Source organism: Xyrauchen texanus, chromosome 19, assembly GCF_025860055.1.
Source record: "Xyrauchen texanus isolate HMW12.3.18 chromosome 19, RBS_HiC_50CHRs, whole genome shotgun sequence".
Lineage (NCBI taxonomy): Eukaryota > Metazoa > Chordata > Actinopteri > Cypriniformes > Catostomidae > Xyrauchen > Xyrauchen texanus.
In genome coordinates, this window is record NC_068294.1 from 43,210,356 (window position 1) to 43,233,110 (window position 22,755).

The 22,755-nt window shown below is 40.8% G+C and overlaps 1 protein-coding gene across 1 annotated transcript; it reads right to left on the reverse strand.

Annotated features, from left to right (window-relative positions):
* Positions 1-1,794: 1,794 nt before the first annotated feature.
* Positions 1,795-22,748, reverse strand: LOC127659823 (protocadherin-23-like). The gene is made up of 7 exons (XM_052149771.1): positions 22,260-22,748; positions 19,009-21,330; positions 14,845-17,166; positions 11,405-13,810; positions 4,798-4,878; positions 1,867-3,427; positions 1,795-1,802 (listed from the first exon to the last, which is right to left on the reverse strand). Exons 1-7 carry the CDS (start codon positions 22,746-22,748, stop codon positions 1,795-1,797), a joined length of 9,189 nt encoding a protein of 3,062 aa, XP_052005731.1.
* Between the last annotated feature and the right edge of the window lie 7 nt (positions 22,749-22,755).

A 22,755-nucleotide genomic window follows, 5' to 3' on the forward strand; every position in this document is an offset into this window, starting at 1 on the left:
ACCCTGCCCCTACAGGGAGGGGTCTAGAAAAGAAGGTTTTATATTCGGATTGCGGGTGACACCCTGTGGATTTGTGTAGACATTGCTGTTGAAAACTATTAATGTGCCAAAAAAGGACATTTTAGTTAAACTCACGCCGATATTTACGATTTTAACGTTAAAACGCCTTAATTTAGGCCCAATAATACGTGTGTACGTTATTCTTTTTGCAACGAGTGTATTAGTCATTTATAAAATAGGTTTTCAGGGTTGACAATGGTTCTTTACTTTTCAAAGTTTAATAAGTGCACTTACAATATCTAATGGAGCAGTACTGTGGAAATGATCTAGTAAGAGTTATGTATTTGCCATATTTGTAGGCTATATAAAATGCAACATTGGTAACTACTACGCTACTATAACAAAAGGAACATTTCTTAAGCAGGTTTAAAGTAATTTCTTTTGTTGAGGCTTCTTGGACATCATGTTTGATCTTTAGACTTTTTGCATCGAAGTACAATAGACAAAGATTCATTATTGTCACTGGTCTTGTGCTGAAGCCTAACACGTGCCCTCAGGTATGGTTTATTATATATTTTAAAACATTTTAAGCAGCTTAATTCAAATTAATAATGACATGAAATGTCCACTTGACAAATGTTATAAATTAATTAATTTATTGTGTTGAATATACATCATTAAACCCCGACCCATATTCAAAATATTATTTTAAAAAGCCTTGAAAAATACATTTGTTGCTCTGATAATCAAATACTATTGTAGTTGAACACACACACGCACGCACGCACAAGCACACAAATGCAATTGTTGTACAGTTCTAAATTGGTTGTTGTTAAATAATTGATGGAAATAATTACATTTACCTAGCTCTATTTAAACAAGAGCATTGTTGATATTCAGGGTATTTTTAATATTACTGATTTTATTTTGAATATTTTCAGCGTTGTAACAGTATAAGCTTATGGCTTCAGCACCATGGAAAGCAAATCACCCGATGGTGGAAAATTTAACAAAGTGTTAAAAACTAACACAAAAGGAAAATACCCAACTTACATCTTAACAAAGGAATGGAAAACACAAGCTCTTTCAAAGGAGATCTACCAATACAGTAATATTTTTGCATACAAATTAAAGAAACAGCACATATTATCTGCAGCATGTGCAATATATTAAAAAATGAACTGTTATGTCTTACCTTGTCTTTACTAGGAAGTGTTTGTGTTCTGGTAAAAGTGTCTCCTCCATTAATACTGATCAGTTCTGCATCAGCAGGCGGAAATGACGCAGGGAAAACCACTACGTCACTCTTCAGTGTGTCCGAGCTAAAACACACGTCATACTGCTGAGTAGATTTGGAGTAAGACCAGCTCCCGTCAGGGTGTGTGGTGATCATTGGGGCGCTGTACCTGCCCAAACTGCCGTCTGTCCTGTGGCATTTGACAGCTATCAAACTGATGAGACTCAGTAAAAAGATGACGCACACACACACAATGGCGATCAGCAAATACAGATTTAAATCCGAGAAACTCTCCTCCTTTATCGGCACATGTCTGAACTGAGTCTTGACGTCACCTGTGCTTTCAACAACCACAACATCAACAGACACAGTCGCGGACAGTGAGGGCTCTCCGTTATCCCCAACCGAAATGACCAACGGGTGAGTTTTCAGGTCATTGTCACTCATTCTCCTCTTAGTCCTGATCTCCCCGCTGCTGGTTCCGATTCGGAACAGATTGTTTCCTTTGGGTTCAGAGATGTGGTAAGACAGCAGCGCATTGTAACCAGAGTCTGCATCTACAGCCCTGATCTTGGCCACAAAGTAGCCCGCCTCAGCAGAATAGGGAATGTTCTCGGTGTTCACGGAACCGAGCTCGGAATAGGGCGCGAGAATCGCGGGACTGTTGTCATTCTCATCCAGGATAAACACATTTACAGTCACGTTACTGCTCAGAGGAGGAACACCAGAGTCTGTGGCCTGAACTTTAAACTGAAACGTTTTGATCTCCTCATAGTTAAAAGACTGTAAACTGTGTAGATCTCCATTGTCAGAGTTGATGTTGATCATGGATGTTACCGGGCCGCTTTTAGTGTTTTCCACTAATGAATATGTTATTCGGGCATTATCAGCTACATCAGGATCAGAAGCAGATACTGTATGAATAACAGCTCCAACCTGACTGTTCTCTTTCACATAAACATTAATGGCGGGCTCTGGAAAGCGCGGCGCGTTGTCATTCACATCAGAAACGTGTACAGTAATGACACTGGTACTAGAGAGAGGAGGAGTCCCTTCATCAGTAGCTGTGATAGTCACGTGATACTCAGACGCGCTCTCTCTGTCCAGAGGACCATTAACAACTAAAGAATAATAGTTTTTGTACGATAATTTTAAGCTAAACGGTACAGCGACTGTTATGTCTAGTTTATTAAGTGCATTTTTGCCGCCGTCTTTATCCGTGACCGTCACTAAGGCAACCACTGTTCCTGACGCTGAGTCCTCTCTTACAGAACTCATCTGTGACGTCACCAATATTTCAGGAGGATTATCATTTACATCTATAACTTCCACTAGGATTTTACAGTGAGTGCGTCGAGGCGGTGTGCCTTTATCACTCGCCTGCGCACGGATTTCATATGCTGCGTTCTCCTCATGATCTAAATGCCCCTTTACAGTGATCTCACCGGAAACTGGGTCAATGGCAAATAAATCAACGGACCTTGCGCTCCCTTGTCCAAGCAATGCATACACTAGTTCTCCGTTAACGCCATCGTCTAAATCAGTTGCTGTCAATGTGATTACTGAGGTTCCGATGGCGGTATTTTCAGGAACACGAACCTTGTAAAGTGGTTTGCTAAATCCAGGCGTGTTATCGTTGACATCTATAACATTGACTACAATCCTGACAGTGCCGGATTTAGGAGGTTTCCCTCCGTCAATAGCGGTCAGTGTGAGCTGGATCACCGGCTGTTTCTCTCGGTCTAAAGCTTTCTGCAGGACCAACTCAGCAGATACTGTCTGTTCTCCTCCACTCTGTATATCCAGAGAGAAGTGTTCATTATTAGGACTCAATTTGTAGCTTTTTATGGCATTAACCCCAACATCTTCATCATTTGCTACTGGTAAGGGGAATTTTTCCCCGGTATATGCCGATTCCGTTATATTAATTATAAACACATTGTCGAGGAAAGACGGTGCATTGTCATTTATGTCTACAATATTCACCTCTATTCTATGTAAATGCATTGGGTTGTTCAATATAGCTTCTATGTTCAAAACGCATTTGGCAGACTGATCACAGAGCTCTTCTCTGTCGATCCGGTCAATAACAAAGAGCACGCCCGATCTCAAATTCACATCGAAATACCTCTTATTATGTCCGGATACAATCCGAAGGCCTCTCGACTCGAGTTCTTGTAGGGGAGACCGGGGATGAAAGTAACACCTTTTGTTTGAGCGTCAGTAACTCAGTGGTTGTTTGTGCTAGGTCTCTCAAATTTTGATACATACTACCCATATCTGTCTTCTACAAATATAACTCACTTGGACATCTATTACTCAATCATAGATTATGTGAGTTAGTGTCAAATACAAAGAGTTCCGTTGTTACAACCCACCCCACAACTGGGGTGAGTTGTAACACTAACTGGGGATGGATGTAACAATGAGAGGTAATTTGCTAAAATAAGATTCACATTATACAAGAATATATTTATACAAGAACCAGTCATTTCCTGCCATGGATTTCTCCACCCATGACTGGGGGTGTTTACAGTGATTAGCCACTGCCAACTGGTATGCAAACTTCCTCACCTAAAAGCAAGTGATCAGTAAACATGTTATATCCATGAATGTTGTATGACCCCTTTGGAGCAATAAGTAATAAACAAGCCACACTAATTGTTGCTGAAAAGCTCTTCATAATGGGGATAATAATTGTGGAGTGAAATATTTTCCTTAAACATATGAGTGCACCATTTTTTTTAATTATGCCTCTCTCATGGTTACCTCTCGAGGGGTTAACCCATAGAACAGATCAGCTGCTTCTGTCAAATACTCTGTCAAGAGTTCCTCCTGTGCCTCACTGAAGACTTTCTGACTACTACGGTAGCCTACATGGGGCTTCTCACTTGAACCCTCCTCTCTTAGCTTCTTTGCGGCTTTACAATATCTGTACAATGTGACGTGACAGATGGAATGGGTCTTGGCGACTGATCTCACAGATTTTCCCTGCCTGACTTCAATTGCAGCCTTTCTCAAAATGTCTGCAGGGACACCCCTGTCTGTCTTACGCTTCCACTGCCTAGGCATGCTAGAAAAAAGGTGAAAAATACTAAAGTACAAAAAACAAAAAAAAGTACAAAGTCATCATAAGGGGATGGTTGTAACATTTTTCATGAACTGTTACAACAATCCCCACAACAACCAGCCATTACATAGCTAACTGTTTAAGGTATGTGGGTTTAAAGTTAGCATGAATGCTAAGCATGAAATTAAACTAGAGAAACGGCTACTTTAGGTGATATAAGTTGCAACATTGTATCTACAATAGAATGAAAGCTAGGCAAAAAATAATCTTGATAAAAAAAAAATACTTTTTTACCTGAAAATCAGTTTTTTGGTTATAAAATTCTCAGTGTTTCTAACAGAGACATGCAACTTCTCATGTGAGCTCGAAAAGGAAATTGGAGTCTACCATATTGATGACATCATCGCAGCTCTTTTCTGATTGGTCAAACTGACAGCGTTACAACTAACCCAGTGTTACAACACTCCCCAGTCTCCCCTACATTTACGCTCAAATCCTTCGCTATATTTCCCACAAAAGTCCCTTTATCCACTTCTTCTGAAATGGAGTAGGAGAGCTGCGCAGCACAGCACTGAAACAAACAAAGAAACAAGCCGCATTGAATCACGGTCTCTCCTCTTCCACGGAAACCCATTGCGATGGAGACAAGCAAGTCGACGTTTTAGAACATGCTGGAAACGATTTTAATTCCACCAAAACAGGTTAAAAAAAAATATCAATAATCCTGTACGTTGTAAAGCTCTGTCTGCGTCACAACCATTCCGTGATCCATCGAACAATACATACCCGAGCCCCGTTGCTCTTCTCTATTTAAGGGACAATAGGAGGAGTTTTAGAAAAGGAAGCAGTTTCTTATTTCAACGGTCTGCAGCGACACCACGTGCACATTAAGAAACATTAAATGAGGCTGACTGAATGCAAAGAGACATTTTACATTTTAAGTTTAAATACGTAAATTCGTATAACTTTGTTTTAATTTGCTATTATTATATTAATATAATTATTAGTGGTGCTTGCAAAGCATCACTATTGTAATCTCACATACTTATTATTAGTGGTGCTTGCAAAGCATCACTATTGTAATCTCACATACTTATTATACTTTTTATTAGTGGTGCTTGCAAAGCATCACTATTGTAATCTCACATACTTATTAGTGGTGCTTGCAAAGCATCACTATTGTAATCTCACATACTTATTTTTATTTTTATACTTTTTATTATTCTATCTCCGTACAAAACTTCGCACCTAACTCGTCCCGCACCGTTTGGCGTAGACCCACGAATGAGGTGTCAAATCGAACGGCCTATTGAGGACACGTGTGCTATGACTTTTATAAGCGTATCGGGTACGGTAATTGCCCCAGGGGCAAAAAAGAGGCCGAAAAATCCCATAGACTTAACATTGCGACAAACTTTGACGCGTCACAGCTCCGAGCGAGGATTTCGCAGAAACGTGTGATTTGCCACATTTGAAGAGGCTGGCAGGCTCTGTAAGAGCATACCTCAAAATGGGGTAAAAGTTGCACTCCTGGGGGCAGGAGCTGCCCAAAAATGCCCCAATTGACTTACAATGGTGTAGGACGGCCCATGAAATGAAATGGCATTGGGATTTGTATTCAACATAGCTCTGGATCACAGTGTCATAGAGACAATGGGGCGGGCTCATTTTACTCAGACGACCAATCAGTATCTCAGGATCATTTTGAATCTATCAAGCCACGCCCTAGCAACAATTTACAGCACCTTAGCAACAAGTCCCATACACTTCTAATGAAAGACATCAAAGGGATATCTCCGGATAGAAGTTTCATAGAAACACAAGGGTGGTCTCGTTTCACTCGGGGCAGCAAACAGCCAATCATGAATCACCTCAACACTTCCTAGCCCCTCCCTAGCAACCATTGTCGAGCACCTTAGCAACCAAAATCCATAGAGGATATCTTCCATTCTGAATGTCACAGAGGCATGGGAGTTGGTTTATATCATTCATACTGACAAGCAGCCGTTGGAGATTAATGATTGGCAGCTGCCAAGCCACTCTCTAGCAACTAAACAGAGTACCCTAGCAACCCTTTAGCAGTAACTATATCTCTGCACCAGAAAATCAGAGAAACTTCTGGGTTGATTTATTTCAATCAGGATGGCAAGGACACTTCATTAGTATCACTAAGGTAACTGCCTAGCAACCAGATGGGGTTACCCTAGCAACCGAGTAACAAATCACATATCTCTGCATCAGAAAAGCGTAGAGACTTCCGGGTTGACTTATTTCAATCAGGATGGCAAGGACACTTGATTACTATCACTATGATTACTGCCTAGCAACCAGATGGGGTTACCCTAGCAACCGAGTAACAAATCACATATCTCTGCACCAGAAAATAGTACTGACTTCCGGGTTGATTTATTTCACTCAGGATGGCAAGGACACTTCATTACTATCACTATGGTAACTGCCTAGCAACCAGATGGGGTTACCCTAGCAACCGAGTAACAAATCACATATCTCTGCATCAGAAAAACGTAGAGACTTCCGGGTTGACTTATTTCAATCAGGATGGCAAGGACACTTGATTACTATCACTATGATTACTGCCTAGCAACCACATGGGGTTACCCTAGCAACCGAGTAACAAATCACATATCTCTGCACCAGAAAATAGTACTGACTTCCGGGTTGATTTATTTCACTCAGGATGGCAAGGACACTTGATTACTATCACTATGGTAACTGCCTAGCAACCAGATGGGGTTACCCTAGCAACCGAGAAACACATCACATATCTCGGCACCAGAAAAGACTACAGACTTCCAGGTTGATTTATTTCAACCAGGATGGCAAGGACACTTCATTAGTATCAATATGGTAACTGCCTAGCAACCACATGGGGTTACCCTAGCAACCGAGTAACAAATCACATATCTCTGCATCAGAAAAACGTAGATACTTCTGGGTTCACTTATTTCAATCAGGATGGCAAGGACACTTGATTACTATCACTATGGTAACTGCCTAGCAACCAGATGGGGTTACCCTAGCAACCAAATAACAAATCACATATCTCTGCATCAGAAAAACGTAGAGACCTCCGGGTTGACTTATTTCAATCAGGATGGCAAGGACACTTGATTACTATCACTATGATTACTGCCTAGCAACCAGATGGGGTTACCCTAGCAACCGAGTAACAAATCACATATCTCTGCACCACAAAATAGTACTGACTTCCGGGTTGATTTATTTCACTCAGGATGGCAAGGACACTTGATTACTATCACTATGGTAACTGCCTAGCAACCAGATGGGGTTACCCTAGCAACCGAGAAACACATCACATATCTCGGCACCAGAAAAGAGTACAGACTTCCAGGTTGATTTATTTCAACCAGGATGGCAAGGACACTTCATTAGTATCAATATGGTAACTGCCTAGCAACCACATGGGGTTACCCTAGCAACCGAGTAACAAATCACATATCTCTGCATCAGAAAACGTACATACTTCTGGGTTGACTTATTTCAATCAGGATGGCAAGGACACTTGATTACTATCACTATGGTAACTGCCTAGCAACCAGATGGGGTTACCCTAGCAACCGAGTAACAAATCACATATCTCTGCACCAGAAAATAGTACTGACTTCCGGGTTGATTTATTTCACTCAGGATCGCAAGGACACTTGATTACTATCACTATGGTAACTGCCTAGCAACCAGATGGGGTTACCCTAGCAACCGAGAAACAAATCACAGATCTCGGCACCAGAAAAGAGTACAGACTTCCGGGTTGATTTATTTCAACCAGGATGGCAAGGACACTTCATTAGTATCAATATGGTAACTGCCTAGCAACCAGATGGGGTTACCCTAGCAACCAATTAACAAATCACATATCTCTGCATCAGAAAAACGTAGAGACTTCTGGGTTGGTTTATTTCACTCAGGATGGCAAGGACACTTCATAAGTATCACTATGGTAACTTCCTAGCAACAAGGAGAGGTTACCCTAGCAACCAAATAACAAATCACATATCTCTGGATCAGAACATCGTAGAGACTTCCTGGTTGACTGATTTTACTCTGGATCGCAAGGAGACTTGATAAGTATCACTATGGTAACTGCCTAGCAACCACATGGGGTTACCCTAGCAACCGAGTAACAAAACACATATCTCTGCACCAGAAAATAGTACAGACTTCCGGGTTGACTTATTTCAATAAGGATGGCAAGGAGACTTCATTACTATCACTATGGTAACTGCCTAGCAACCAGATGGGTTTACCCTAGCAACCGAGTAACAAATCACATATCTCTGCATCAGAAAAACGTAGAGACTTCTGGGTTGATTTATTTATGACCATAATTTCTGTTCTTTTCAAGCATGCTATTTCACGAGTTTTGCCACGGCAAGCACCACTCACATTTTCTTCTGGAAATGTACCTATCTAGTTTTTATTTTTATTTTTATTTTTATTTTTATATCTCTTAACAAAACTTCGGCACCTAACTCGTCCCGCACCGTTTGGCGTAGACCCACGAATGAGGTGTCAAATCGAACGACCTATTGAGGACACGTGTGCTATGACTTTTATAAGCGATCGGAGTACGGTATTTGCCCCAGGGGCAAAAAGCGGCCGAAACATCCCATAGACTTAACATTGAGACAAACTTTGACGCGTCACAGCTCCAAGCGAGGATTTCGTAGAAACGTGTGATTTGCCACATTTGAAGAGGCTGGCAGGCTCTGTAAGAGCATACCTCAATATGGGGTAAAAGTTGCACCCCTGGGGGCAGGAGCTGCCCAAAAATGCCCCAATTGACTTATAATGGTGTAGGACGGCCCATGAAATGAAAAGGCATAGGGATTTGTATTGAACATAGCTCTGGATCACAGTGTCATAGAGACGAGGGGTGGGCTCATTTTACTCAGACGACCAATCAGTCTCTCAGGATCATTGTGAAGCTATCAAGCCACGCCCTAGCAACCATTAAGAGCACCTTAGCAACAACTCCCATACACTTCTATTGAAACAGATCAAAGGGATATCTCCGGATAGAAGTGTCATAGAAACACAAGGGTGGTCTCGTTTGACTCGGGACAGCAAACAGCCAATCATGCATCAAATCAACACTTCCTAGCCCCTCCCTAGCAACCATTGTCAAGCACCTTAACAACCAAAATCCATAGAGGGATATCTTCCATTCTGAATGTCACAGAGGCATGGGAGTTGGTTTATATCATTCATACTGACAAGCAGCCTTCGGAGATTCATGATTGGCAGCTGCCAAGCCACTCCCTAGCAACTAAACAGAGTACCCTAGCAACCGTTTAGCAGTAACTATATCTCTGCACCAGAAAATCAGAGAGACTTCTGGGTTGATTTATTTCAATCAGGATGGCAAGGACACTTGATTAGTATCACTATGGTAACTGCCTAGCAACCAGATGGGGTTACCCTAGCAACCGAGTAACAAATCACATATCTCTGCATCAGAAAAACGTAGAGACTTCCGGGTTGACTTATTTCAATCAGGATGGAAAGGACACTTCATTAGTATCACTATGGTAACTGCCTAGCAACCAGATGGGCTTACCCTAGCAACCGAGTAACAAATCACATATCTCTGCATCACAAAAACATAGACACTTCCAGGTTGACTTATTTCAATCAGGATGGCAAGGACACTTCATTAGTATCACTATGGTAACTGCCTAGCAACCACATGGGGTTACCCTAGCAACCGAGTAACAAATCACATATCTCTGCACCAGAAAACAGTACAGATTTTTGGGTTGACTTATTTCACTCAGGATGGAAAGGAGCCATGTATTGTATTACCTTGCTAACTGCATAGCAACCACATGAGCTTACCCTAGCAACCTAGTAACAAATCACATATTTCTGCACCACAAAATTATACAGACTTCTGGGTTGATTTATTTATGACCACAATTTCTGTTCTTTTCAAGCAGGCTATTTGACGATTTTTGCCACGGCAAGCACCACTCACATTTTCTTCAGGAAATGTACCTATCTAGTTATTATTATTATTATTATGCAGAAAAATTAGTTTCGTGTGCATATGCCACACTGACAGTTTTGGTAAAAATCTGCTACTATTTAAAAAAAAAAACATCCGAAATAAAAGGAGAGAAAGAATGCAAATATGCAACAACTATATTTACGTATGTACAAAGCATCTATATGACGCTGTGTAAATGTACAGATACAATGTATATTTTTAATTAAAAAGTATATTACTAGAATGATTTTGTTTAAATTGTTAATATTAGTATTACATCGTTTTTCCAGAAATCTCATTTTCAAGTGCGTCTTTTGTTCCGTCATATTTTGGTAACCATCTGTTGCTATTATGAAGACATTCACCATTCAAGGTGACATACAAAAACACAAAACATGTGACAAAATACAAATGTCATAATGTCATTTATAAATTCAATAGTTTGCTGTAAATGACTAGAAGAAAGTGCACAACGGTAGATAGTAACTGCTGGAACTTGTGTGAAACTACATTTGTGACTACAAGCAAGTTATTAGAGTAAGCTGTTGAATTTACTGTTCTAGTTTATTTATAAGAATTAGCAAGGAAATCCCTATTTACTAAGAATGAAGAGGTGCTTTACAAGTGCTATTAAAGTAACGTCATGTGTTTAAAGATATGGTTTTCTAGACCTCTAAATGCAAGAACAGTGAAATAGTGATCAGCACCAAGGACAGCTCCAACTCTATAATTAGTTTCAAACAGGACTGAGAATACAATTTGTAGCATTTGGCAAAATATCGAATGAACCTCAAATAGCTCATATCAGCACTATAAATCTGATGATGGAAGATTATAGTTTTCAAACAATAAAAAATGAGAAAGAAAAAGGAAAAAAGGTATAGAAGGTAAAATACTCGATACAAGCGCAGGGGTCAATGTGCTAAAATTCTCATATGAAACCTAAAAATAACCAACAGATCATGAGAGCAGAATAATTGAAGCACAAACCATTTCCACAAAGATCACTTACAAAGGAGCTCATACTGATTTTAAAGAGCAAAAGTGGGAGGAAACACACACGCCTTACCTTGTCTTTACTAGGAAGTGTTTGTGTTCTAGTGAAAGTGTCTCCTCCATTAATACTGATCAGTTCTGCATCCGCAGGCGGAAATGACGCAGGGAAAACCACTACGTCACTCTTCAGTGTGTCTGAGCTAAAACACACGTCATACTGCTGAGTAGATTTGGAGTAAGACCAGCTCCCGTCAGGGTGTGTGGTGATCATTGGGGTGCTGTACCTGCCCAAACTGCCGTCTGTCCTGTGACATTTGACAGCTATCAAACTGATGAGACTCAGTAAAAAGATGACGGACACACACACAATGGCGATCAGCAAATACAGATTTAAATCAGAGAAACTCTCCTCCTTTATCGGCACATGTCTGAACTGAGTCTTGACGTCACCTGTGCTTTCAACAACCACAACATCAACAGACACAGTCGCGGACAGTGAGGGCTCTCCGTTATCCCCAACCGAAATGACCAACGGGTGAGTTTTCAGGTCATTGTCACTCATTCTCCTCTTAGTCCTGATCTCCCCGCTGCTGGTTCCGATTCGGAACAGATTGTTTCCTTTGGGTTCAGAGATGTGGTAAGACAGCAGCGCATTGTAACCAGAGTCTGCATCTACAGCCCTGATCTTGGCCACAAAGTAGCCCGCCTCAGCAGAATAGGGAATGTTCTCGGTGTTCACGGAACCGAGCTCGGAATAGGGCGCGAGAATCGCGGGACTGTTGTCATTCTCATCCAGGATAAACACATTTACAGTCACGTTACTGCTCAGAGGAGGAACACCAGAGTCTGTGGCCTGAACTTTAAACTGAAACGTTTTGATCTCCTCATAGTTAAAAGACTGTAAACTGTGTAGATCTCCATTGTCAGAGTTGATGTTGATCATGGATGTTACCGGGCCGCTTTTAGTGTTTTCCACTAATGAATATGTTATTCGGGCATTATCAGCTACATCAGGATCAGAAGCAGATACTGTATGAATAACAGCTCCAACCTGACTGTTCTCTTTCACATAAACATTAATGACGGGCTCTGGAAAGCGCGGCGCGTTGTCATTCACATCAGAAACGTGTACAGTAATGACACTGGTACTAGAGAGAGGAGGAGTCCCTTCATCAGTAGCTGTGATAGTCACGTGATACTCAGACGCGCTCTCTCTGTCCAGAGGACCATTAACAACTAACGAGTATCTGTTTTTATACGTGTTTTCTAACCTAAACTGCACCAAATCTTTGATTTTGAGATGCACGGCACCATTTTTTCCAGCGTCGCCGTCTTTCACTGTGATTAATCCCACCATTGTACCAGAGGACGAATCCTCTCTCACTTCATTCACTAAAGATGTTACGCTTATTTCAGGTACATTATCATTCACATCAATTATTTCGACTAAGACTTTGCAATGTGATGCTCTCGGATTTGGCCCTTTATCCTCGGCCTGAACACGAATTTCAATTGCAGCAGTTTCTTCATAATTTAAAGGGCTTTTGACACTAATTTCGCCAGTAAGTGGATTAATGGAAAATGCATTTACACTATTGTCATTATCGTGATTTATAAAAGAGTAAACGACTTCACCATTAAGACCCTCGTCTGCATCATTTGCGTTCACAGTAATCACAGGAGCACCGGGAGGTGAATTCTCTGGTATTCGTGCTTTATAAAGTGGTTTGTCAAATACAGGAATATTATCGTTTACATCTATCACATTAACTATTATCTGTGTCGCACCAGACATTGGAGGTTTTCCTCCGTCAATAGCGGTCAGTGTGAGCTGGATCACAGGCTGTTTTTCTCTGTCTAAAGCTTTCTGCAGCACTAACTCAGCTGATACTGTCTGTTCTCCTCCGCTTTGTACATCCAGAGAGAAGTGTTCATTTGGGCTGAGCTTGTAGCTCTTTAGCGAGTTAACTCCAACATCTGCATCGAATGCACTGGGTAATGTAAATTTCTGCCCAGGAAATGTCTGTTCTGAAATATTAAGAAACAGTTTTGAGGTGCGAAATGTCGGTGCATTGTCGTTAACGTCTAAAATATTTACCTCAAATCTATAAATGTTCAGTGGTGCATTGACAATGGCTTCCAATTCTAAAGCGCATTTCGTGCTGCGTCCACACAGCTCCTCTCTGTCTGTTCTTTCTCTAACAAAGACAGCTCCATTCTTTAAGTTCAGATCAAAATACCTTTTGTTAGGTCCCGAGACGATCTGAAATCCTCGCAGCTCAAGGTCCTGTACGTGCAAGTTTAGATCCTTTGCTAAATTTCCTACCGTGGTCCCCGTGTTCAACTCCTCCGACACCGAATACACAATCTGCCCGTGTGCGTCATACCAGTTATTGCAAAAGAACGCAATAAAGATCCAATTAATTCTCCCAAAACCTTGTGTTCTGTCCATATTTCCTCCTGTAAGTAAAACTGTCGGCTAAAGAAATAAAATATCACCCGTATATCCCATAACACGCTTGCTGTTTTCGCAAAAGACGCCAAAAAAGGAACTCCGAGGCGGACAGATCTCTCGAACAAAGACCTCTGAGGAGGGGAGGATCCCTGCCCAGTGAGAGGAGGAGCTTCACAAAACACTGAATTAAACATACACAGGTCGCCAGTGACACCTTGTGGATAACCATGTTTAATACCTAAAAATCTTTAATAATTTCTGGTCTCGAAGATGGACACCAATTGATAGGGTTAAAGTCCAAAATGCTCTGAAGGGTATTGACAGATCTTAAGAATGCTAATGATTAGATAAATATGAGTTCATTAAAGATATTATGAGGATATGAAAGAATGGTCTACCATGTATATCATCAAATCTGCATGATTAAAAAAAAAAAACAGTCCTGCGTTTAAAAAAAAAATAAAAAATAGATTAGCATTTAATGATTTGCATACATGTACGTTTTAAGATTGTAATATTTAAAGTAATTTATTTAAAGACATTACACGTTCAAAAAGAAAAATGAAGAAATATTTCAAGTTTTAAATTTCAGTTTTATCATTTTAATATTTAATGTATTTTAAAGTTTTGAAGTCATTTACTTTAAACAAATAATGCAATGTATTATTTGAGAAAATTATTACTAACATTATTATTTTTATTTTGCAGCTGTGAGTACATGCTAATGCTCATCAAAAAACTCTTGAAGTAACATTTCAGCACCACGGAAAGGGACAGCGCCTTTTGTAGTTCCGGGTTAAAAGACGGCAAAACAATAGACAAACAATGCGCGAACAGGTGAAAATTAGAATTTAAAATGGGTAACATTAGCATCAATAATTGTAATTACATTTTATTTTATTTTAAGTGTTTGTGTTTTTAAAATAAATAAATAAAAAAAAATAAAAAAATTAAGAGTTCTTGCTCATTCTACAGAGTGAATGTTAAAAATAGAAGATACAGACAAAGCAGCTCCCAGTGAATGACAACCAATAAAGAGAGGGTCTAAAATGTCTTACCTTGTCTTTACTAGGAAGTGTTTGTGTTCTGGTAAAAGTGTCTCCTCCATTAATACTGATCAGTTCTGCATCAGCAGGCGGAAATGACGCAGGGAAAACCACTACGTCACTCTTCAGTGTGTCCGAGCTAAAACACACGTCATACTGCTGAGTAGATTTGGAGTAAGACCAGCTCCCGTCAGGGTGTGTGGTGATCATTGGGGCGCTGTACCTGCCCAAACTGCCGTCTGTCCTGTGACATTTGACAGCTATCAAACTGATGAGACTCAGTAAAAAGATGACGGACACACACACAATGGCGATCAGCAAATACAGATTTAAATCCGAGAAACTCTCCTCCTTTATCGGCACATGTCTGAACTGAGTCTTGACGTCACCTGTGCTTTCAACAACCACAACATCAACAGACACAGTCGCGGACAGTGAGGGCTCTCCGTTATCCCCAACCGAAATGACCAACGGGTGAGTTTTCAGGTCATTGTCACTCATTCTCCTCTTAGTCCTGATCTCCCCGCTGCTGGTTCCGATTCGGAACAGATTGTTTCCTTTGGGTTCAGAGATGTGGTAAGACAGCAGCGCATTGTAACCAGAGTCTGCATCTACAGCCCTGATCTTGGCCACAAAGTAGCCCGCCTCAGCAGAATAGGGAATGTTCTCGGTGTTCACGGAACCGAGCTCGGAATAGGGCGCGAGAATCGCGGGACTGTTGTCATTCTCATCCAGGATAAACACATTTACAGTCACGTTACTGCTCAGAGGAGGAACACCAGAGTCTGTGGCCTGAACTTTAAACTGAAACGTTTTGATCTCCTCATAGTTAAAAGACTGTAAACTGTGTAGATCTCCATTGTCAGAGTTGATGTTGATCATGGATGTTACCGGGCCGCTTTTAGTGTTTTCCACTAATGAATATGTTATTCGGGCATTATCAGCTACATCAGGATCAGAAGCAGATACTGTATGAATAACAGCTCCAACCTGACTGTTCTCTTTCACATAAACATTAATGACGGGCTCTGGAAAGCGCGGCGCGTTGTCATTCACATCAGAAACGTGTACAGTAATGACACTGGTACTAGAGAGAGGAGGAGTCCCTTCATCAGTAGCTGTGATAGTCACGTGATACTCAGACGCGCTCTCTCTGTCCAGAGGACCATTAACAACTAAAGAATAATAATTCTTGTAATTCGTCTCGAGCTTAAAGGGCACTTTGTTGGCCACAATGCAATTTACCATGCCGTTTTTGCCGCCGTCTTTGTCAATCACTGACACGAGAGCGACAGCAGTGCCAATGTCGGCGTTTTCTTTCACTGTCCTGAGAAGTGACGTCACGGTGATCTCGGGCTCATTGTCATTAATATCAAGCACCTCAACAAGCACTTTGCATTGCGTCGACATCGGAGGCTGTCCTTTGTCACTGGCCTGTGCGCGGATCTCAAATGCATTGTTCTCCTCGAAATCTATATTACTTTTGACCGTGATGGCCCCTGTATTCGGATCAATATCAAAAACCTGCAAGATTTTACTCTGATCTCTTTTAATCATAGAATAAACAATTTCGCCATTACTGCCTTCATCAAAGTCGGTCGCATTTAACACAGCAATCGTCGTTCCAACAGACACATTTTCTAAAATTGTTGTTTTATACAATGACTTACTAAAAACGGGAGAATTATCATTAATATCTAAAACTTTAATAATTATAAGAGATGTGCCTGTTTTAGAGGGGGTTCCTCCATCTATAGCGGTCAGTGTGAGCTGGATTACAGGCTGTTTTTCTCGGTCTAGAGGTTTCTGCAGCACTAACTCGGCTGATACTGTCTGTTCTCCTCCTTTGTGAACAGCTAAAGAAAAATATTCATTCGTGCTAAGTTTATAAGCATGTATCGAATTTTTCCCAACATCTGCGTCTGTAGCGTGATGCAGAGGAAATCGAGTCCCAGGCAGGGTGGTCTCCGCAATATCTAGAGTTTGTGATTTCTCGCTGAAAGATGGCGCATTATCATTAACATCCACAATATGAATCTCTACTTGATAAAGCTTTAAAGGATTGTTGATAACAGCTTCTACACTCAGGGAACATTTTGGCGCTTTGGCACAAAGCTCCTCTCTGTCTATTCTCTCATTCACATACAGAAATCCAGTTTTTAGATTTACCTCGAAATATTTCTTCTTGGATCCCGTGACAATCTGAAACATGCGCGACTCCAGTTCCTGAACATTTAAGGTTAGATCCTTTGCGATATTTCCCACTGTCGTTCCCGGATTTACCTCCTCTGATACAGAATAGGAGAGCTGCCCTGACACGACGTCCCAACAACACTCCAAAAGAACGAACACAATACACGTCACAATAGATTTCCTTCTATTCAGCGAGAGCATTATGACATCAAATGAAGCTCGTGCATTGATCCGCGAAAAGAAAGATGGTATTCCAAGTGATATCAAAGCGAGTCAATAAATTGCAAACAATATTCCTTTGTACAGAAGACACAAAATGAGGCCTCCGCACACTCTCTTGCCTCCAGTCCTTCTGAAACAAAGCCCTGTGAAATCTCCTCCCCAATAAAACCGGGAGGGGCTTCTGCACGCAGGAGACTATGCGGGATTCAACGGGCTACAGTGACACCAAGCGGATCTATGTTTGTATATCTACAAAAAACACCAACGTCACAAATGGATGATGAATCTGAATTACAGATAGTTGTAACGCTTTAACTATTCCTCAAATACATCTTTAGATTTTTCGATATGTCCAATTTATGAAGATATATTCTATTTGTGTGCATTACCTTACAATATGGAAACTTTTTCCATTTTCATGATCTTTATTCATCTACTATATTTAGAGAAAAAGAACAATTTTCAGAGCAGCCCATTAGTTATTAGTTATAAGCAGCATGCTGCTCTATTACTGTACTATACTATATGGATGAGTTTTTGTTAATACATAAATACATATTTAAATTGTAAACTGATGCATCATTTATTTGTTCGTTTAAAGAACATCAGCAAAACTCCAATATCATTTTATTTGTTAGATTTAAGCATTTTAAAAATCATAAATGTCCCTCAAATTTAATTAAATAATCTTAAACACAACAAATAAAATGCCAAATAAATTAAATTTTATAATTGTAATATTTTGTTTAATATTACATGATTCCATTGGATAGAAATTTGTTCTGAAATTTAAATGCAAAGATTAAAAAAAAAAAATGCAAAAATATATATTTTTAAAGGTTGATCATTTCAATATTTAAGCAAGTTAAAATAACTAAAAAGCTTTTTTTCCCCAACACAAGCATAACATTTATGTTAATATTAGTAAGAGGAGGAAGAAAATAATTGAATTGACGTGCATTTAAAAGATTTAAGGACAACTATGTGGTTTAGCACAATTGAGAGCTTGATTCCAGCACAAAAATCCGATCTTAACCTAAGCAACCCCCGTAAATTGGTGTAATTCAGCCAGGGTCAAATTGATGCCCAACGAAAAGTTCCAGGATGGACGAGGGGGTGTTCACGTGATATGAGCGTGAAGCGATCATCTGTGTTCCGCAACTGATTTCGGGTCCTTGAATAACATATAACGTGCGAGTAAGGGCAGCCGTTGGACTTTCTGGTGCCCTCCTATGGTAAGATGGTGCCCCCTAGGGAGTTGGTTCCCGAGCGGCGGTCCTGACTTCAGCCAAATATGATGCCAAAAAACCTCCATTAACATTTTGCCTCAAAAAACAAAGGGTTCTCATTATAAAGTATAAAAGTATATTACATTTAATATTATACTTATTAATTTGCTTGGTTCTTAATGGCATAAAATATTTTTCTGTCAATAGACAAAACAAATCAATGAAAGAGGATGATAGAACATACAGAACTTTGCAATTAGTTATAGTATGAGTTATACTGGGAAAAACAGTGTGTTTAGCAAACATTATCTCCAGCACAAACGTCCACCTTAATATTGTAAGCGATTCACAAAAATCTACACAACCACAACAAAACTAAATTAAACAAGTTTCATTAAATAGGCTAGTAGTTTAACACGCACCAGTAGCCCATCAAATCATAGAGCACAAAAAGCTGGACACACTAGAAAAACAGCATTTTTCCATAGGAACGACAGCAAAGAATTGCACTGAAAATCCATTTATGTCTTACCTTGTCTTTACTAGGAAGTGTTTGTGTTCTGGTGAAAGTGTCTCCTCCATTAATACTGATCAGTTCTGCATCCGCAGGCGGACATGACGCAGGGAAAACCACTACGTCACTCTTCAGTGTGTCCGAGCTAAAACACACGTCATACTGCTGAGTAGATTTGGAGTAAGACCAGCTCCCGTCAGGGTGTGTGGTGATCATTGGGGCGCTGTACCTGCCCAAACTGCCGTCTGTCCTGTGACATTTGACAGCTATCAAACTGATGAGACTCAGTAAAAAGATGACGGACACACACACAATGGCGATCAGCAAATACAGATTTAAATCCGAGAAACTCTCCTCCTTTATCGGCACATGTCTGAACTGAGTCTTGACGTCACCTGTGCTTTCAACAACCACAACATCAACAGACACAGTCGCGGACAGTGAGGGCTCTCCGTTATCCCCAACCGAAATGACCAACGGGTGAGTTTTCAGGTCATTGTCACTCATTCTCCTCTTAGTCCTGATCTCCCCGCTGCTGGTTCCGATTCGGAACAGATTGTTTCCTTTGGGTTCAGAGATGTGGTAAGACAGCAGCGCATTGTAACCAGAGTCTGCATCTACAGCCCTGATCTTGGCCACAAAGTAGCCCGCCTCAGCAGAATAGGGAATGTTCTCGGTGTTCACGGAACCGAGCTCGGAATAGGGCGCGAGAATCGCGGGACTGTTGTCATTCTCATCCAGGATAAACACATTTACAGTCACGTTACTGCTCAGAGGAGGAACACCAGAGTCTGTGGCCTGAACTTTAAACTGAAACGTTTTGATCTCCTCATAGTTAAAAGACTGTAAACTGTGTAGATCTCCATTGTCAGAGTTGATGTTGATCATGGATGTTACCGGGCCGCTTTTAGTGTTTTCCACTAATGAATATGTTATTCGGGCATTATCAGCTACATCAGGATCAGAAGCAGATACTGTATGAATAACAGCTCCAACCTGACTGTTCTCTTTCACATAAACATTAATGACGGGCTCTGGAAAGCGCGGCGCGTTGTCATTCACATCAGAAACGTGTACAGTAATGACACTGGTACTAGAGAGAGGAGGAGTCCCTTCATCAGTAGCTGTGATAGTCACGTGATACTCAGACGCGCTCTCTCTGTCCAGAGGACCATTAACAACTAAAGAATAATAATTCTTGTAATTCGTCTCGAGCTTAAAGGGCACTTTGTTGGCCACAATGCAATTTACCATGCCGTTTTTGCCGCCGTCTTTGTCAATCACTGACACGAGAGCGACAGCAGTGCCAATGTCGGCGTTTTCTTTCACTGTCTTGAGAAGTGACGTCACGGTGATCTCGGGCTCATTGTCGTTAATATCAAGCACCTCAACAAGCACTTTGCAGTAGGTCGACATCGGAGGCTGTCCTTTGTCACTGGCCTGTGCGCGGATCTCAAATGCATTGTTTATTTCGAAATCTATATTGGCTTTAACTGTGATTGCACCCGTGCTCGGATCGATCTGAAAAATGTCTAAAATGTGATCTTGATCGGTTTCTCTAAGAGAGTATACGATCTCACTATTTGCCCCTTCATCTTTGTCTGTTGCATTTAAACGTATTACAGTTGTACCAACCAACACGTTTTCAACAAGACTGCTTTTATACAAGAGGCGACTGAATTCTGGAGCGTTATCGTTTATATCTAAAACTCTAACAATTATCTGAGACGTGCTTGATCTCGGTGGATTTCCTCCATCTGCAGCTGTGAGGGTGAGCTGTATGACAGGCTGTTTTTCTCGGTCTAGAGCTTTCTGCAGCACTAACTCGGCAGATAGACTCTGCTCTCCACCTTTGTGAACAGCTAAAGAAAAATACTCGTTTTGGCTTAATTTATATGTGCTCACCTCATTTTTGCCCACGTCCGCGTCAGAAGCATATGAAAGAGGAAATTTTACCCCCGGTGAAGTGTTTTCCGCGATATCTATATATTGCGTTTTAGTACTAAACGATGGCGCATTATCATTAACATCCACAATATGAATCTCTACTTGATAAAGCTTTAAAGGATTGTTGATAACAGCTTCTACACTCAGGGAACATTTTGGCGCTTTGGCACAAAGCTCCTCTCTGTCTATTCTCTCATTCACATACAGAAATCCAGTTTTTAGATTTACCTCGAAATATTTCTTCTTGGATCCCGTGACAATCTGAAACATGCGCGACTCCAGTTCCTGAACATTTAAGGTTAGATCCTTTGCGATATTTCCCACTGTCGTTCCCGGATTTACCTCCTCTGATACAGAATAGGAGAGCTGCCCTGACACGACGTCCCAACAACACTCCAAAAGAACGAACACAATACACGTCACAATAGATTTCCTTCTATTCGGCGAGAGCATTATGACATCAAATGAAGCTCGTGCATTGATCCGCGAAAAGAAAGATGGTATTCCAAGTGATATCAAAGCGAGTCAATAAATTGCAAACAATATTCCTTTGTATAGAAGACACAAAATGAGACCTCCGCACACTCTCTTGCCTCCAGTCCTTCTGAAACAAAGCCCTGTGAAATCTCCTCCCCAATAAAACCGGGAGGGGCTTCTGCACGCAGGAGACTATGCGGGATTCAACGGGCTACAGTGACACCAAGCGGATCTATGTTTGTATATCTACAAAAAACACCAACGTCACAAATGGATGATGAAACTGAATTGCAGTTAGTTGCAATGGTTCAAATTGTGCTTATGAATAAATACATTCATTAATTAAGACTTACATCATTTGTTCATTTGCACAGAATCACTATAATTACAACATTAAAGTAGGTATCAAAAAACTAAACAGCTTATTTTCTAACAGAAACATAAATGCATGGTATAGGCTATTAGCAACAGTCGGAACAAAAGTAGCTTTATGTAAATTTCAAACATTTCGGCTAAACTATCTGTTTCAGTACCACGGATAGCTTCACTCCAGCGCAAACAAGTCAACAAGTACTTTGGAAAATATGTATTTGAGAAACATTTCAGAGCAACGTTCTAGTTCAGCACCACGGACAGTTCCTGTCTAGCGCAAACACATCTATATCTTGTAGACAATCAACATTGTTAAACAGCAAAACAAAATTAAAGTCTCAGAAAATAGTAGTTTATTACGCTAGACTCTGTCAATGAAGGGAAAAAAGTCAATAAGAGGATATGCAAGAAACAGTATTTTCCCATAGGAGCGAATGCAAAGAATCGTACTGAAAAACTATGTCTTTTCTTACCTTGTCTTTACTAGGAAGTGTTTGTGTTCTGGTAAAAGTGTCTCCTCCATTAATACTGATCAGTTCTGCATCCGCAGGCGGACATGACGCAGGGAAAACCACTACGTCACTCTTCAGTGTGTCCGAGCTAAAACACACGTCATACTGCTGAGTAGATTTGGAGTAAGACCAGCTCCCGTCAGGGTGTGTGGTGATCATTGGGGCGCTGTACCTGCCCAAATTGCCGTCTGTCCTGTGACATTTGACAGCTATCAAACTGATGAGACTCAGTAAAAAGATGACGGACACACACACAATGGCGATCAGCAAATACAGATTTAAATCCGAGAAACTCTCCTCCTTTATCGGCACATGTCTGAACTGAGTCTTGACGTCACCTGTGCTTTCAACAACCACAACATCAACAGACACAGTCGCGGACAGTGAGGGCTCTCCGTTATCACCAACCGAAATGACCAACGGGTGAGTTTTCAGGTCATTGTCACTCATTCTCCTC

Excerpts from the sequence above, each read along its gene's own strand:
- LOC127659823 (XM_052149771.1), bottom strand. The coding sequence starts at position 22,748 with ATGAGTGACAATGACCTGAAAACTCACCCGTTGGTCATTTCGGTTGGT. Across the intron at positions 21,331-22,259 it reads CACTTCCTAGTAAAGACAAG|TGTTGTTGGGACGTCGTGTC; the intron begins GTAAGAAAAGAC and ends GTTCTTTTGGAG. Across the intron at positions 3,428-4,797 it reads GAAATATAGCGAAGGATTTG|CGGTCTCCCCTACAAGAACT; the intron begins AGCGTAAATGTA and ends TACTTTCATCCC.